We start from the raw sequence: 18,798 nt of genomic DNA, 5'->3' as shown, positions 1-18,798 counted from the left end.
GGCTGGAGTGTGTCAGCAGTTCCTGCAAGAGGAAGGCATTGATGCTATGGACTAGCCCGCCCGTTCCCCAGACCTGAATCCAATTGAGCACATCTGGGACATCATGTCTCGCTCCATCTACCAACGCCACGTTGCACCACAGACTGTCCAGGAGTTGGCGGATGCTTTAGTCCAGGTCTGGGAGGAGATCCCTCAGGAGACCATCCGCCACCTCATCAGGAGCATGCCCAGGCGTTGTAGGGAGGTCATACAGGCACGTGGAGGCCACACACACTACTGAGCCTCATTTTGACTTGTTTTAAGGACATTACATCAAAGTTGGATCAGCCTGTAGTGTGGTTTTCCACTTTAATTTTGAGGGTGACTCCAAATCCAGACCTCCATGGGTTGACACATTTGATTTCCATTGATAATTTTTGTGTGATTTTGTTGTCAGCACATTCAACTATGTAAAGAAAAAAGTATTTAATAAGATTATTTCATTCATTCAGATCTAGGATGTGTTATTTTAGTGTTCCCTTTATTTTTTTGAGCGTGTATTCCATAAACAGAGTCAATGTTCAGACTTTATAATGAAACCGATGGAACTCTAATCCATAGTGTCAGTAATGACAATACCCATCTTTTCTGCTTCATAACAGAAGATGGAGGCTCTGCACTCACCTGTGCACATTCCTACCTACCCCTCTCAACTCAAGCCTGTTACATGCATTGGTAACAAAAGCCTGCGTCTTTAGGCCAAGCACTGGTGCAATGTCCTTTGGTGGAATTGCAGAAAAAGTGTTGTAGTGCAGTTTGTATAATATTGGCTATTTCATCCTAACTGTCATTCATTGCAGGTTGCTTTGGTCCATGAAGCTGTTCATGGGTAGCGTGACCTCCAGCTCCTGTCTTTCATTGTAGAACTGGGCTTTTTCCTCCTGACTGTGTACTGGGTGCGGAAGGTGTAGGCCCAGTTTACTGTCAAGAGATAAGTAAGGATTTAATGAGAGGGGAAAAAAGAGCGAGACAGAGAAATTGTGTGTGTGTCAAACAGACAGTCAGACAGAGACCGACAGACAGACAGAGAAAGGGAGAGATAAAGAGGGGATTTTCAGTCATGGCTGAGATGACAGATGTTTTAGATAGAGATAAAACACTTTTAGATAGAGATAAAACACGAGAGGAGGTCAGCAAATCGTGGCAAAGCGTTTTCTGGCAGTGGATTGATAACCTGGAACTCTTTGCAGAAGGATGACAGGCAAGCAACTTAGAAGTTTGGTGTTCGCAGATCAAGGAATTTCTCCTTCACATCCATCCAGGACTATATCTGTTGCTTTGGTGTCTGGCAGGGAAAAAGTTAATATATTTCTGCACTAGAATTTCAGATGGGTGTAATACATTTTTTCCCTGAACCGTGATGGAGGACATTCCATTCGTCAATTGCTTATGTTCCTTATGAGTAAGTCAAGTAAGTCAAGTAATAGATTCAAGAAGATAAATTGCATTAGAGTTGGCCGCTATAGTAGCTACTTTCTGGTCATCCCAAGAAACATGTCCTCTGTTGCTCCTTTCTGCTCATCCAAGAAACATGTCCTCTGTCCCAACACTCTGCTTCAACACTATGTCATACCTGAACAACAACACAAACAATCTGACTCAGTAATAATCATTATAGCACATTATCACTCATATCAACACGCATGGCATGCATGCACACACACACAATATGTGTTTTACTATCCTTGTGGGGACCTAAAATTGATTTCCATTCAAAATGATATTTTCCCTCACCCTAATTCTTACCATAATTGTAACCTTAACCCCTAAGCCTCACTCCAGATGGCTTTACTGTCCTTCTTTGCATAGGCTGTTATACCTACAGCATACACTGCTTGTTATGAATGTTTGCGTCCCAAATGGCACCCTGGTCCCTATGTAGTGCACTACTTTGATCAGAGCCCTATGGGTTCCGGTCAAAAGTAGTGCCCTATAGGGAATAGGGTGCCTTTTTGTCACTTAAAAGGTTGTTATTGCCCTGATATGAAGGGACTTTTTGTCCTGACTCAGCTAAGCCATTTTGGTAAGGGAGTTGGTCAACCGTTGTTTGCGAGTGCTGTGATAAGATACTGTGTAAAACAATGAATTTGAAGAATGTATATGCACTGTATGTTTGTTAGCTAGCTAGCCAGCCATTCCATACATTTTTCAAATTAACTGCCAATATACCAACATTCCATTCAAACAATGCCGTCAATCCACAGCCATACACTGGCTGAAATCAGTGATAGGACTTAGACAAGTTGTAAATGCAACAGGTAGTGATATTGTCTCATGTAACACTCACAGCCTAATAACACACAACAAGAATTGAGGCATTTATGGTCTGTTTACATATATTCTAGTCTAGAGGCTATTTATACAGCAAATTGGCATAAAACCTATATAAACTGTATAAGGATATGACAATATTATGTTTGTCTTTTTATTAGATTGACAATATTTCTATTACACAATTTCTGATATCACATGCCTTACTTTCAAGGCGTCAGTGTAATGCGGTAGGACACAGAGCTAATCGAAAAACGTACTTTACTCGTAGGTTTTCTCGTAGGTATCTTAATGAACATACCTCCACGCAGCGAGGCACAAACCCGCTCACATACGACAACCAAAACATGAACAAACACGCACAACACACAGTGTGAGCCAGAGGGTTAAATAGGGAAGACATAATTACATGATGGGAAACAGGTGAGACCGATACAGACAAAACAAGTAGAACATAGAAACATGGATCGGTAGCAGCTAGTACTCCGGTGACGAAGAACGCCGAAGCATGCCCGAGCAAGGAGGAGGGGCAGCCTCGGCTGAATTCGTGACACTTACTTTCATTTTCCTGCATAAGTGAAATCAGGAAATGCATCACCTATGCCTCTCCTGCCATTCATCCAATTAGACTGGTTTTGGATTTCTCCAAATGGCTGCTATTTTCACCGCATTCTGGAACTGAGGGTTTATGACATAGCCACTCTAGTAATTGAATAGGATCTTGCTAACTCAACTGGAGAAGTTGTAACGTTATGTTTGTTTGCCAAAAAAGTTTTATTAGCAAGTTTGTTTACACAAAAGAAGTCCAGCTTATCTCAATGTTGAATGTTAGCAATGCCTTACCTTACAATCATCTTCATCATCCTCGTCTTGCGTGAACGAGGATGAGGCATAAGGTTAGCAGTGTGGTTAGGGTTAGGTTTAAAATCATATTTTAAGAATATAAATTGTAGAATAGGTTGGGTTTTAACATAATGCCTTTGTTGCTGAGGGTAACTAGTGATTACCATCTCCCTGAGCATGACCTGTTGCCTAGGAAACAGCGGGGACCCCTCACTGTTCCAGCCAACAGGCCTGAGCTCTTCAGTGCCATCGTGAGGACAAGATAGGGATTTCATCATAGGGATTGGTGAACTGGTACACTAGTCTCTTCTCACAGATGCTGTGCTACATTGAGTGAACTGGCAACTTCTGATTTGTCAAGTATTGCCAATAGACTCTATCTAACCCAGATTGTCTCACACAAAACAAATTGTTGGACAAATGGATTGAGAGATAGAAGTGAAATTGTTCAGTGAAACAGTGTACCCCCAAGGATTAACAGTGCAAAGTGCAATAATGACCACATTGATAAAAGTGAGGGGCAAAGATGAAGAAAGTTGGTGTGGAATATAGTTTATTAATTCTTATAGATGTAATTTTTCTATATTAAAAACGCTCACATATGTACACCGCAGCAGAAGCAGGAGGCTGGGCTGAGCTGAGCTGAGCAGGACACTGTTGTGCTTAAATCCTATGAGGCTATCGAAAGAAAATATTTAATTGTGCTACTTACATTCTATGTGAAAGCGCATTGAAACATTCCCAAGAGAGCAAATGCTTGGTTTTTTCTCAAAGCTTGTTGGATGAATACTTCCACTACTCACCCTATTGGGATGGGGTCAGTGATAAGCTACAGTACTTGTGATGTGAACATTTAATTGAACACAGTAATGATTTTACAGCTAAATGAATCACAAAACGGCAGTTGTTTTAATGTCATCCATTCTTAACGTAGACTTCTATATATATTTTAAAACAATCCTTATTTTGTTTTTTTAGATACAGAGATTTAGAGATACAATTTCTATCTATTCCTTTATAAATGTTAAAGTGAAAAACATACATGTTCTCTTCTATCACACTCTATCACATTATCTGTAATACATCTTTCCTTTTTATACATTGACTCCCCCATTCAGACAAAACATGACATGCTTCTATTTCTCTGAATGTTCCAGAATGTTCCAAAACATGCTTCTCTTTCTATGTCTCTGAACAATCCAGTATCTTACCTGGCTGAACATCCTCTTTCCTGACTAAGAATTGTCAATACTTAATTATTTGAAATAACAGTGTATTAATTAATATAATGTATGTTGGCAGAGATGATCGGAGCAATAACAACAGAAGAGAAAATATAATTATAGTATAGCACAGACACTCATGGTAAGAATTAAATATCACCCAAGAAATTAAAGACAAAATGTAATTAATATAATTTGTCATTTCTAGTCAGTGTTATTAAACAAAGCAATGAAGTAGCAATGAGACTTTTTAAACCACCCATCTCTCCCTTGGGAACAAATGTTCTATGGCTGTATACTATTCATTAGCTAAAAGTAATTTCAGTACTTTAGTTGTGGGTCCTCCTGTCATGTCATGGAGAGTATGTCCCAAAATGGCACACCATTCCCCATTTAGTGCCCAACTTTTGACCAGGGCTTTGGTCAAAGGTATGCACTATATAGGGAATAGGGTGCCATTTTGGAACTCCACCAGATCTACTTTAGGCCTCTGATTCTGACTGGTCAGTGGTGACACAACCATTCAACTCTCCTGGTCCTGACTGCTCTTGTATTCCAGTGATCTCTCCGACAATAAATGTGGGGCCAACGACCCCTCCTTTCCCATTGTCTAGCTGCTTCCCTGATTGGTTGGTTAGAGAAGATCCCTCCCATTTCTCTTCATCCAACTTACTGGAGATCGACCAATACAGATGAGCCTCCAATCGGGCCGCAGCCAATGAGAGTTCGTGCGCTGAGCAGGAGGGAGTGCCCACCTAAGGGAAAAATAGTTATGAGCTGCAGTTATCAGACACAACTTGAAAGAAGACGTTAAAAATCAGGGTAAAATCATTTTGGTGACATGACAAGAGTAAAAGAGAAAACATACCAGAGGGACAAACGGTTAACTGTGTTGTTTTGTTCTGTTCTGTTCTAGTGGCAGTGATGCACATAGCCAGGTACATAATTAAAAGCAGCTGTTTATTTCCACATGTTGAATCGCCACCACTCGTCGACATCCAGCAGGTGATTGCTAGCACACCGCGGCCCTTGCTGCTTTCTGGAGTGTTGTGTGTGTGTTCTTACCGCAAAGGTTTGATGGAAGGCGCCATAGTCGATGTCAAAGAACCCTTCGGCCAGTGACATCATAGGGCTGAACCTGTGACCCCACTGGACCTCATCTGCCAGGTAAGAGCTCCGCGCCTGGCACGTCATACCTGGGGGTGCCAACAAACACACACCCACCCATAGTGAGAACACATACTGTATTAACCTCCCCTGGCAGCTCCCCTTCAGCTACTATGATGACTAAGCAAATCTTTTCTCAGTGGGCAGTGAAGGCACTTCCACTTTCAAAGCATGGTGCACCCATAGATATCATAGAATTCACTGTTTTGTGTGTGTGTGTGTAGGATCTCTGTGGGTGCACCACACTGTACAACAGTCTCATAACAGATCATGAGAACAGGCAGAGGCATAGTTCAAATAGTATACAAACTGTGAATAAATATGGTGTGCGTATGTGAACCTGAAGATCTGTAACGAAATGCGTTGTCCGTTGATTCACTGCAAATGAAAAATAAATTAAGTCGGTTGCCTGTCTTTTCTAGTGTGCGGTTTTACACTTGTTTTTTAATAGGTTGCCATTTGGGATTCAGGAAATGGACTAACCAGTGGCCTCCACCATTCTTTCCAGGATGACAACCCTATTGCCTTTGGGCCCTTGTCAAAAGTTGTGCACTATATATTGAATAGGGCGCCATTTGAGACGCAACCATGGACTAACCTGTGGCCTCCACCATTCCCTCCAGGATGACGACCATTTCGAAATCGTCTTTCTCCAGCTGGCCTTGAGACATGTCCCAGAAGGGCGAGTGGGAGTCGATCTCGTGGGAGATGACCAGCGGAGACACCAGGAACAGGCGGTCGTCCCCTGTCTCAAAACCCACACTGATGTCTGTCTGGTCCAGAGGGATAAACTCACCTGGAGAGGGAGAGAGGAGGAGAGGGCGAGAGGGGGTGAGATGGATAGGAGGAGAGATGGAGAGGCAGGGCGAGATGAGGAGAGGGGGAGCATGAGAGAGCAGGTGAGAAGTGAGTTATGAGACCTTCAGGGCTAGGTTCAGTCCAGGACTAGGCTTAATCTGTGTCCAGGAAATATGCCCTTAGTGAGCATATATATATATATATATAAAGTTTGGACACACCTACTCATTCCTGGGTTTTTCTTTATTTTTGCTATTTTCTACATTGTAGAATAATAGTTAAGACATCAAAACTATGAAATAACACATATGGAATCATGTAGTAACCAAAAAAGTGTTAAACACATTTTTATATTTGAGATTCTTCAAAGTAACCACCCTTTGCCTTGATGACAGCTTTGCACACTCTTGGCATTCTCTCAACCAGCTTCATGAGGTAGTCACCTGGAATGCATTTCAATTAACAGGTGTGCCTTCTTCAAAGTTAATTTGTGGAATTTCTTTCCTTCTTAATGCGTTTGAGCCAATCAGTTGTGTTGTGACAAGGTAGGGGGTGGGTATACAGAAGATAGCCCTATTTGGTAAAAGACCAAGTCCATATTATGGCAAGAACAGCTCAAATAAGCAAAGAGAAACGACAGTCCATCATTACTTTAAGACATGAAGGTCAGTCAATCCGGAAAATTTCAAGAACTTTGAAAGTTTCTTTAAGTGCAGTCATAAAAACCATCAAGCGCTATGATGAAACTGGCTCCCATGAGGACTGCCACAGGAATGAAAGACCCAGAGGTACTTCTGCTGCAGAGGATAAGTTCATTAGAGTTACCAGCCTCAGAAATTGCAGCCCAAATAAATGCTTCACAGAGTTCAAGTAACAGACACATCTCAACATCAACTGTTCAGAGGAGACTGTGTGAATCAGGCCTTCATGGTCGATTGCTGCAAATAAACCACTACTAAAGGACACCAATAAGAAGAAGAGACTTGCTTGGGCCAAGAAACACGAGCAATGGATATTAGACCGATGGAAATTTGTCCTTTGGTCTGGAATCCAAATTTGAGATTTTTGGTTCCAACTGCTGTGTCTTTGTGAGACGCGGTGTGTGTGAACGGATGATCTCCGCATGTGTATTTCCCACCGTAAAGCATGGAGGAGGAGGTGTTATGGTGTGGGGGTGCTTTGCTGGTGACACTGTCTGTGATTTATTTAGAATTCAAGGCACACTTAACCAGCATGGCTACCACAGCATTCTGCTGCGATACGCCATCCCATCTGGTTTGCGCTTAGTGGGACTATCATTTGTTTTTCAACAGGACAATGACCCAACACACCTCCATGCTGTGTAAGGGCTATTTGACTAAGAAGGAGAGTGATGGAGTGCTGCATCAGATGACCTGGCCTCCACAATCACCCGACCTCAACCCAATTGAGATGGTTTGGGATGAGTTGGACCGCAGAGTTTAGGAAAAGTAGCCAACAAGTGCTCAGGATGTGGGAACTCCTTCAAGACTGTTGGAAAAGCATTCCATGTGAAGCCGGTTGAGAGAATGCCAAGAGTGTACAAAGCTGTCATCAAGGCAAAGGGTGGCTACTTTGAAGAATCTAAAATATATTTTTGATTTGGTTAACACTTTTTTGGTTACTACATGATTCCAAATGTGTTATTTCATAGTTTTGATGTCTTCACTATTATTCTACATTGTAGAAAATAGTAAAAATAAAGAAAAACCCTGGAATGAGAAGGTGTGTCCAAACTTTTGACTGGTACTGTATATACACACACACACACACACACACACACACACACACACACACACACACACACACACACACACACACACACACACACACACACACACACACACACACACACACACACACACACACACACACACACACACACACAGTGCATTTGGAAAGTATTCTGACCCCTTTACTTTTTCCACATTTTGTTACATTACAGCGTTATTCTAAAATTGATTAAATTGTCCCCCCCACCTCATTAATCTACACACAATACCCCATAATGACAAAGCAAAAATAGGTTTTTAGAAATTTTGCTAATTTGTTAAAAATGAAAAACTGAAATATCACATTTACATAAGTATTCAGACCCTTTACTCAATACTTTGTTGAAACACCTTTGGCAGCGATTACAGCCTCGAGTCTTCTTGAGTATGATGCAACAAGCTTGACACACCTATATTTGGGGAGTTTCTCCCATTCTTCTCTTCAGATTGGATGTGGAGCATCGCTGCACAGCTATTTTCAGGTCTCTCCAGAGATGTTAGATCAGGTTCAAGTCCTGGCTCTGGCTGGGCCACTGAAGGACATTCAGAGACTTGTCCCGAAGCCACTCCTGCGTTGTCTTGGCTGTGTGCTTGGGGTTGATGTCCTGTTGGAAGGTTAACCTTCGCCCCAGTCTGAGGTCCTGAGTGCTCTGGAGCAGGTTCTCATCAAGGATGTCTCTGTTCTGCTCCTTTCATCTTTCCCTCGATCCTGACTAGTCTCCTAGTCCCTGCCGCTGAAAAACATCTTCACAGCATGATGCTGCCACCAACATGGTTCACCGTAGGGATGGTGCCAGGTTTCCTCCAGATGTGACGCTTGGCATTCAAGCCAAAGAGTTCAATCTTGGTTTCATCAGACCAGAGAATCTTGTTTCTCATGGTCTGAGAGTCCTTTAGGTGCCTTTTGGCAAATTCCAAGCGGGAAGTCATGTATCTTTTACTGAGGAGTGGCTTCCGTATGGCCACTCTACCAATACGGCCTGATTGGTGGAGTGCTGCAGAGATGGTTGTCCTTCTGGAAGGTTCTCCCATCTCCACAGAGGAACTCTGGAGCTCTGTCAGAGTGACCATCGGGTGCTTGGTCACCTCCCTGACCAAGGCCCTTCTCCCTCAATTGCTCAGTTTGGCCGGGCGGCCAGCTCTAGGAATAGACTAAATGGACTTATTCCATTTAAAAATTATGGAGGCCACTGTGTTCTTGGGGACCTTCAATGCTGCAGAAATGTTTTGGTACCCTTCCCCAGATCTGTGCCTCGACACAATCCTGTCTCGGAGCTCTACGGACAATTCCTTCGACCTCATGGTTTGGTTTTTGCTCTGACATGCACTGTTAACTGTGGGACCTTATATAGACAGGTGTGTGCCTTTCCAAATCATGTCCAATCAATTGAATTTACCACAGGTGGACTCTAATCAAGTTGTAGAAACATCTCAAGGATGATCAATGGAAACAGAATGCACCTGAGCTCAATTTCGAGTCTCATAGCAAAGTGTCTGAATACTTACGTAAATAAGGCATCGTTTTTTTCATTTTAATAAATGTTCAAACATTTCTAAAAACCTGTTTTCGCTTTGTCATTATGGTGTATTGTGTATAGATTGATGAGGGAAAACAATTATTTAATCAATTTTAGAATAAGGCTGTAACGTAACAAAAAGTAGAAAAAGGGAAGGGGTCTGAATATTTTCTGAATGCTTCCATAGTAGACAGAAATAGAGTATATGTGTATTCTGCATCCCAAATGGTACCCTATTCCCGCATCCCAAATGGTACCCTATTCCCCATATAGTGCACTATTTTTTAACCAAAAGTCGTGCACTATATAGGGAATAGGGTGCCATTTGGGATGCATCCCCTTGAATGGCGATGGATGGTATATTAGCCTCACCTTCCTGAGTCTGTTTAGACTTGATGAGTTTGGCCCTCATGTTGGCCCCTACAATGTGGGAGCTGCGCAGGTCCCCCACCCGGAACATCAGACACAGTTTGTCGTCTCTCAGAGAGATCACTGCATTCTTAGAAAAAACCAGGGTCTCCGCACGCTTATTGGGCTGAGAGATCTTCACAAACATACAGCCCACCTGATCAAAAGATGAAGAAAAAGATTACTTAAAGGCCCAGTGCAGTCAAATATGTGATTGTCCTGTGGTTTCCATGTGTTTGATACCATTCCATTTGCGCCGTTCCAGCCATTATTATGAGCCGTCCTCCCCTCAGCAGCCATCACCGATTTTGTAGGCTAATAGCGGCCTACTATTGATAGATAAATGAGGCTGTCAACTGAGTCAGATATTCACAGGTTTTCAATTTTTCAAGGATTTCGCTCTCAAAGTCACACTTTTTAAAATAGAAAAACAACTAAATTGGATGTTCTACGTCCACAGCAATGCTTAAACCACATTAGGAGACCACTTTTGAGGTCTGGGAAAAATCTATGAAATTGACATTTTTGATTGTAGTTAGGCCTACCCTTTAATTCAACTGTGCAGGCACCTAGCACTGTTGTTTGGTTTGCGGTGTTCCATGAGATGGAGTTTGCAAAATAAATTGCCACTGGATTGATGCAAATAATCACAATATCATTCTGCCAGCACCACCCCAACATCAACATAATGTATGTGAAAATTGCACGTTTCTATGTTTTGTAGTAAAAAAGATAGAGGAAGATAAGTGTTTCCAATGACATCATCGGTGTGAGTCGTGTGATTTTAACCAATTATAAGTAGGCATTGCCTACTAATTGCCTCCTAACTGTCTACTAATTGGTTGATGATCTCATTGGAAACACTTATCGTCCTTGATCTTTTTTACAAAAAAAAAAACGTTTCTCTTTAACATTTAATTGAGAAGGTTTTTGGGAAAGCCTTTCCATTTACCAGAAGACGGTTAGGCCTATCATTAGCAGCGATATATTTTTCCTGTTCCTTAGTTGTTTGAAACCTGGCCGTTTTACCTCCTATTATGAGGCATGTCTTACTTCTTGTTTCAAAGTAGCCTATAGACAAAATTCAACCATTGAAACATGGAGGCAATTATTTTATAAATACTTCCTCATATGTGCTCTCTTGTTCTATTGGTTTTCAAATCAACTTTCTTTCCTTGTCTAGCATCCAAAGGAATTATCCTAGTCATATTAGCAGCCCATGATAGTTGTTGCATCTTTAGATCTCACCTCTTTCAAAATGTCTAATGATATTTCCATCTCTGTCCATGAAACTGCAAATGTTCCTGCAGATTGCATTTTTGAACACATGTGCATAGGCCTACCTCCATGTGCACATTGCTGTGCTTAACATGTGAATAAATAATAGTTTATCAACATTTTAAGCAAAACATTCTGATCTGTTCCATCAGCCTTATTCATTGATGCTGCGTATACCTCCATTACACTACTTAGATACGCATTGTGGGGATTAAGAAATGAGCATACATAATGCCCACCAGAAGAAGTGGGTATACCCTCCACTACACCACTGACTATGAGGTTGGAATAATACTATGAAATTGTGAACATTATGATGACGCTCTTTTAGTGTAAGAGCTGTTTGAAAAGACCGACTGAAATGTCAGCCTGTTTTGGTGAGATGGAGTTTTGGTCTGAATGGTGACATCACCAAGCGGTAAATTAGTTAATAGACCAATAAAAAGAGAGTTCCAAACCTCTCTGCCAATAACAGCTAGTTTACATTTTTTCCCTCCCCAATAAGACCACTCCCAGACAGTCCTAGCAACATTTTTGCTTGAGAAATTGCTCTTTGCTAAGAAGCTATTTTGGTTTCTTTTTGACCATTTTTATTTAAAACAATCACAGTAAGGTACTTAATTGTTACTCAGAAATTATTCGAAATGTAACCTTAAGAGTCTATTAACGCACCCGTGCGTCAATCTATGTAACATAAAAAAAAAAAAATAACCATCAAAATCCGTCAGTTGAAGCTAGAGATACTGTAACAGGTTTTTTGCATGGGCTGCGTCTCAATCCACAGCATCCGCTTATGTCGGCCTTCCGCATCTGCAGTGGAAGGTGGCCGAGCTACAGCTGTGTTTGTCAGACAATGGGACATCCCGAAAATCGGTCTTCTCACAAAAATGTCTTTATTATGACCACTCTAATAAGGGAAGACTCTCACGAACATGATGGTGTTCTCCGTTTTGCTCTACAACCCCCACAAGTGTCACGGGACTCGTCTGAAGTAGGTAAGGCTGATGTGCCAACCTCTGTCTGTAGTGTCTGAACCGTTTGAGCTACAAACTAATATGACCCCACTATGGAAAGGGGAGACTCTCACGATGGTGTTCTCCGTTTTGAAGGAAACCCATGCAAACAAATGGAAGTATGGAGGTAGTTTTGTACCACCAAAAATAAGGGCTTAAATATGTGTCCAAAAAAACTACAATATTTCCTGAGCTTGCTTATATCTCCTAGATATAGGACAGACATTTCAAAACCTTATTCCTTATTATTTATTTTTTGACTGTCTTTTTTTGCCATTTATGAATGTGTTATACAATGCGTATCTATGGGCTATAGTAGTAAAGTCCAAGTTCAATATACTACTACTTTTGACTATAGGATTCTAGTCAAAATAAGTGCACTATTTAGCAGTAGCGGTGCGTGGGTAAAATCACTGGGGAAGCCAGAAAAAAAAGTCATATTATAAACGATGTGTTGTGATAATTGTGTTGTTTGCTCTATAATCTGTTAGTTCATATGCCTTGCCACTGTGATATATAGGCCTAAGGCTGAGATAATAAGAAGACACAGTGGCAGAAGGAATTCAACAACACCTTTGTTTCATCACAAAACCGGAGAGCAACCTCTGTCCGGTGAAGTCCACAAAGCATGTTGCATGTAATTAACAGTTACATGACCTACAGCATGGTCAAGCAAGTTAATGTTTACGACATTTTCGGACTACTAAACAACTATTGATTTAGAAACATGGAGAATTCCATCAAGTCGCAAAGAAAAGTGGAGCTGCCTCCACTATTCCAGCACCATTTCAACATCATCAAATCACCTATGCTTAGTCTAATACAGTGACAACTAAAAGATACCAAAAACAATTGAGTCTAATCAACGTAAGCATGATGTGACTGTCAATGGTTCTGATTTCTGTGTGTGTGTTCGTGCAAGTAGAAAAACATGTTGACTCACTGTACTTGTACAGAAACGCCAAGGGAGGCCAAATGCTTGCTGGCTTCCCTTGCATTCAATGTTATGGGCAGCAACAATGTCCTACTCTTTTTGACCAGACAGCTTCAGATAGATGGGCTACACATACAGAGACAGAGGGGCGCTGTTTCGCTCGCTCTGATGCTTTCTCCGGTGAGATACATTCAGCCTCTTGCAAATTGAAGGAAAATCATGAAACACTGATTTTTTTGGGGGGGAAGCCTGGCTTCCCTTGACATCCAAGAATACATGCCACTGCAATAGAAGGATCTGGTCAAAAATAGTACACTACATAGGGCTCTGGTCAAAAATAGTACACTACATAGGGCTCTGGTCAAAAGTATTGTACTATATAGGGCTCTGATCAAAAGTAGAGGGAATAGGGTGCCATTTGAGATGCAGACCATGTGTCTCACCATGAAGGCATTGACCATAGATCCCAGTATGGCCTGGAGCAGGAGCAGCATGGTGCCCACTGGACACTGGTCAGTGATGACACGGTAGCCGTAACCAATGGTGGTCTCTGTCTCGATAGAGAAGAGGAAGGCCGAGATGAATCCGTTCACGTTGTTGACGCACGGTGTCCATGTCTCATCTTCCAGATGATCTAGATCCCCTCTGGGTGGGAGGCGGGAGGGAAAGTGAAGGGGAGAGAAGGAGAGAAGCAAAGAGGTGACAAAAATGTAGGATGTGAAAAAAACTATCCATTGACTAATATACTTCCACTTGCTCTACAGAGAATACATTGCATCATCTAGAGCTGGGTTCCCCAATAGGCAGTGATTATATTTGGCCCCCAAATTTTCTGAGCAAAATGTATTTATTTATTTTTCATTATTTTTTGTTGATGGACATAAAAGACTGTAAAATCACCAGTAAATCGTAGTAAAGTGATTTTAATTTAGGAAATCTGTTCCCAAGTATTCCTACGCATAAAGGCATATGTGATCGTATCCCAATGTAATCAAGGTTTGAAATTATACTGTTTTTGTCAAATATATCTGTTTGGGATTCTTACAGTCAATTTGCAGTGTACAAATTATTTATAACTATGTTCCGGGCTCCAGACCGCCCATTAGAAGAAAAATCGGCCCACAGCTGAATGTAATTGGGGACCCCTGATCTAGAGTGATTCTCTCAAGACAGTGATACCATGGATGTGTCTGAAATGGCACCCTCTTCCCTAGTGCACTACTTTTGACCAGGGCCCATAGGGGAATAGGGTGTATAGAGAATAGGGTGCCATTTGGGACGCATTCTAAAAAGTGTGACTATATTCATAAAAGTAGTGCTGTGGGACTGAGCGGATAATAGGGAATAGGGTGTCATTTGGGACGCATCCCAAGTGTCCCCTGGCATGCTTTGTGGGAGTGCTGTCCTGGCCTGCTTTCTGTCTCTCTCACCTGAGGTAAGCTATCAGGTACCAGATGGCTCCGAAGAAGAGCCAGGTGATGGCGTAGGCCATAACGAAGACGAAAAGAGAGCAGCGCCAGTTGAGGTCCACCAGGGTAGTGAAGATATCTGTCAGATAACGGTACGTCTCCCTCATGTTGCCATGTGACACGTTACATCTGCCATTCTTCTCCACATAGCGCTGCCTCTTACGTCTCTTAGCTGCAGGCAGGGAGCCAGGCGAGAGAGAGAGGGGAGAGAGAGGGGAGAGAGAGGGAGAGAGAGAGGGAGAGAGAGGGGAGAGAGAGGGAGAGAGAGAGAGAGAGAGAGAGAGAGAGAGGAGGGGTACAGTGAGTGAGGGCCAGCAGCCATCGAGGGGAGTTGAGTCACTAGGTGACATATCGACAGTAGAACTAAAGGCACTTAGTAATAGGAAGACAGAGGGGTTGTTGTGAGAATATCCAAATCATTGAGGGAGAAACCAAAGGAACAGACATTTTGCACAGGAGTAGGAGGAGGAGATGCTGGAGGAGGAGGAGGAGGAGGAGATGCTGGAGGAGGAGAATAAGGAGGGAGGAAGTACACATGTTCGGTCAATGAGTGTGGAGGGAGAGAAAATAATATTTAGAGTGCATAGTCAATAACCCCCTATCTGCAGACTGCACTGTGGCACCCTATTCCCTATATAGTGCACTACTTTTGACCAGGGGCAGGGCACTATATAGAGAATAAGGTGCCATTTGTGATGCAGACAGTCTGTCAGTGTAAATCATTCAAAGCCAAACACAAAACCATTTCTCTTTTACATTGGTCACAGAACACTGTCAGACGGTTGCTTAGTAACCTCTCCTTTTAGATAGATTCACTCTCGTGGCACCAACAATCTCTCAGGGCAGAAAAGAAGAATAGTCCCGGGAGAGAAAGTGTGTCCCCCAAATGGCACCTTATTCCCTATAAAGAGCACTACTTTTGACCAGAGCCCTATGGGATGCCAATAGGGTGCCATTTGGGACGCAGTTAAAGTTAACAGCACTACTACTCACCCCAGCCAAATCTGCCCCTCTCCTTCTCCACCACCCGGGGCAGCTTCTTAACGTACTCATCAGATGCTGCATTGGCCTGCCTCTCTGCCAGCTTGGACTTCCACGATCTGTTAGCGGAGGGCTGGGCGGTATCTGTGGTAACCACATGGCCCAGTTCCTCGGACACATGAAACACTCCGGTGGACGCCGCCACCTCGGTAGCCTCTTTCACCAGCACCTCCCCTTTCTCCACCACGGGGAGAGAGAGGGACTCTGGCCTCGAGGTGAAAGCAGAGTTCTCAAGCGCCATCAGGAATGATGGTGTGTGTGTGTTCGTGTACCTGGGTCCTCAATTTATTCCTATGGCAGACTCTGTCCAATGGTTATTGACCGTTTAATCCAGTTCTGTCCATCAAGGTCCTGGGATACAAAACAAGGAAATTGATCCAAATTATTATTGTGAGATCATAGAAGAGTGGCGTAGTTAAAGTGCTCTGCTTTCAGTACATATTTTCTACAGGGACTGTAGGGCTAGTGTTGAGCAGAACTGATGCCCTTCACTATACTGAATAACTGTATCCCAAATGGCAGCCTATTCCCTATGAGCCCTGGTCAAAAGTAGTGCACACTATAGTAACTAGGATGCCATTTGGGAAGCAGAATCTGTCCCTCACTAAATTGTCCTCAATACCAATCCCATAAGCACGGACCAACGGCGATGTCTTTTGGACATCTTTTTTTGGTCCTGTCCAGACCGGCCATCTTCTTTTAAATGTTTTTTTGGTGTGATCCGTACTGGCCTTGATTTCAATGTCCATGGACATAGATATTTGATCCGGACCGGACTAATTATGAACCAATCATAGACATCTACTTTACTGTGCTCAGTACAGTACAGTATAGTTCAGTACAGTAGAGCATAGTAGAGTATAGTACGGTATAATGTGCTGTATTGTACACTACTTTAGTCGAATGTACTCTATTGAACTAAACTGTACTGTACTATACTCTACTGAATTAAACACTACTGTACTGTACTGAATTAAACTCTACTGTACTGCTTGCTGTACTGTACTGAATTAAACTGTACTATACTCTACTCTACAGGATAAAACTCTACTTTCCTGAACCGCACTTTACTCTACTGTGCTCTACTGTACTGAACTGTGCCGTACTATACTGTTCAAACTTGTGAAACATAGCTTAGATGTTTATGATTCGTTCAGATTTTTTCTGTTTTCACATTTACATTTGGTAATTCAGCAGACACTCTTATCCAGAGCGACTTACAGTCAGTGCATTCAACTAACAACATATCACAGTCATAGCAATATCTTTTTTAAACTGTTACTGAGAATGTTGTTAGTCCGTGGTCTGTTGGTTTATTCTGTAGGTTAGACTCCTTTGAACATCATCTCGGCAAGTTTTAAAGCTTTTGAAAAAGCTAACATAAGTGCATGTGAGTGCATGTGACAAATGGGAGCAATAATGAATATTCTATGTTACAATCTTCAATTGGCTCCACTTTCGTCATGGATTTAAAAATTATTATTGGGCTATAATGCTTACTTCATTGAGAATGTGTGTGCTGTTGAAATTTGGCCATAGATTCAATGACCGAAAAATAAGTATTTTCAACGTCTTTTCAAGTTTAATTCAGAAGCAAAAATGTATCTGATTTCAACGTCCATAAAATACGTATTTTCAACATCTGGAAAATGTGTATTTTAACCTTTCATTCAGAACCTAAAATTAACCTAACTTCAATATCCGGAAAATAGGTATTTTCAATGTCCGGAAAATAGGTATTTTCAACGTCCAGAAAACATGTATGTTCAAGGTCCGGAAAATATGTATTTTAAACTTCCGAAAAAAACGTATTTTCACCTTTCATTCAACCTAAAATGAACCTAACTTCAACGTCTGGAAAATACGTATTTTCAACTTCATTTTGCTTACTGGGATGTCTGTCCTTGACTGAACCTTCTCTGCTCAAACCACCCAATTACTTTTAGTCTAATAATCTATATTTATGGCATAGGTAAGAATAGAATGGGGTGAGGGGAGTGTGTATGTGTGTGTCATAGATGTCTGTCTGTTGTGGGGCCCAATGAATTACAGGAATATTTTTACCGAGTAAGAAGGCTATTCTTACTCAGAAAATGTACAATGCCACTTTTAATGTATTCTGTAATACATAGCCTATAAGAACACAAAACAGCAATCAGGCTAATTTCATTCTAATATTAATAATAATCGTGTTTCATGTTAAAATGGAGTCGGGATGCCTAAAACGCTACCTTCATGGTTATCCTAATATGTTATCCCGTGGCTTTATTTATAAGGACCTTACAGATAGATGAGTCGATGGTCCAATAGTGAGCCTCGACGATCGTCGGCTCAGGTTCAATCCTACTCATTTTTTATGTTTACCATCGGCTCTGATGATCAGGTGGGTGTTCGACGAAGCATCAGTTCAGTCTCTCCTCTCTCACCAGGAAACAAAGGCAACCCCAACCAAACGACTGTTTTTTAGATGTTATCCTCAATGGAAAGCGGGCTAATTATATAAAAAGCCGTTTAGTGTTGACAAATAGCATATTCTTGTATTTTCCTAGTTTGTTTTCAAAGAGTTTAAGATGGTGGAAGTTCGTCCGTACAGATCATTGGGTACAGACAGTGCAAGCAGCACCACCGATCCGCGTCAGATAGAGTTGTATGAATTACTTCAGCTGTGCAGGTGTTAGATCATGACGTCACCGTCGAGGGAATGCTGTCGTCATCACCACCACTATTCTTCAATAGGCTTGCAGTAGGTCATAATGGTATTCGTGCTGTGGAGGATGACGTTTTGGAAATAAATGAATTCATATCCATTTAATGTGAAACAACCAATGTTTTTCTCCTGTACAGCCAAATTGCCTAACAGCATTTAAAATAAACTAATGGATAATATTTTTCTAAATGAATTGGTCGTCTGATGCATTTAATGTTTAATCACAAGTATTATAGTCTACTACTTTTATTATAAGTGCTCAATATAAAGTCGCCTCTGTGTGCAATACCAACTCCAATG

At 41.8% G+C, this 18,798-nt stretch overlaps 1 protein-coding gene across 3 annotated transcripts; it reads right to left on the bottom strand.

Annotated features, from left to right (window-relative positions):
- Positions 1-4,336: 4,336 nt before the first annotated feature.
- Positions 4,337-18,433, bottom strand: LOC121581289 (G protein-activated inward rectifier potassium channel 3). 3 transcript variants are annotated; one of them, XM_041896809.1, is made up of 8 exons: positions 18,023-18,433; positions 15,744-16,142; positions 14,712-14,922; positions 13,725-13,926; positions 10,021-10,213; positions 6,142-6,339; positions 5,442-5,572; positions 4,337-5,131 (listed from the first exon to the last, which is right to left on the bottom strand). In XM_041896809.1, the coding sequence occupies exons 2-8, from the start codon at positions 16,030-16,032 to the stop codon at positions 4,859-4,861; spliced, it is 1,497 nt and encodes a 498-aa protein (XP_041752743.1). In that variant the 5' UTR covers positions 16,033-16,142; positions 18,023-18,433; the 3' UTR covers positions 4,337-4,858. The 3 variants fall into 3 exon arrangements, with proteins under 3 accessions (XP_041752743.1, XP_041752744.1, XP_041752742.1); XM_041896810.1 differs by having other exon boundaries at positions 18,076-18,433; XM_041896808.1 differs by having other exon boundaries at positions 18,156-18,433.
- Positions 18,434-18,798: the final 365 nt, after the last annotated feature.

Source organism: Coregonus clupeaformis, chromosome 14 (genome assembly GCF_020615455.1).
Source record: "Coregonus clupeaformis isolate EN_2021a chromosome 14, ASM2061545v1, whole genome shotgun sequence".
Taxonomy (NCBI): domain Eukaryota; kingdom Metazoa; phylum Chordata; class Actinopteri; order Salmoniformes; family Salmonidae; genus Coregonus; species Coregonus clupeaformis.
This window is presented reverse-complemented; position numbering and strand designations above follow the sequence as displayed.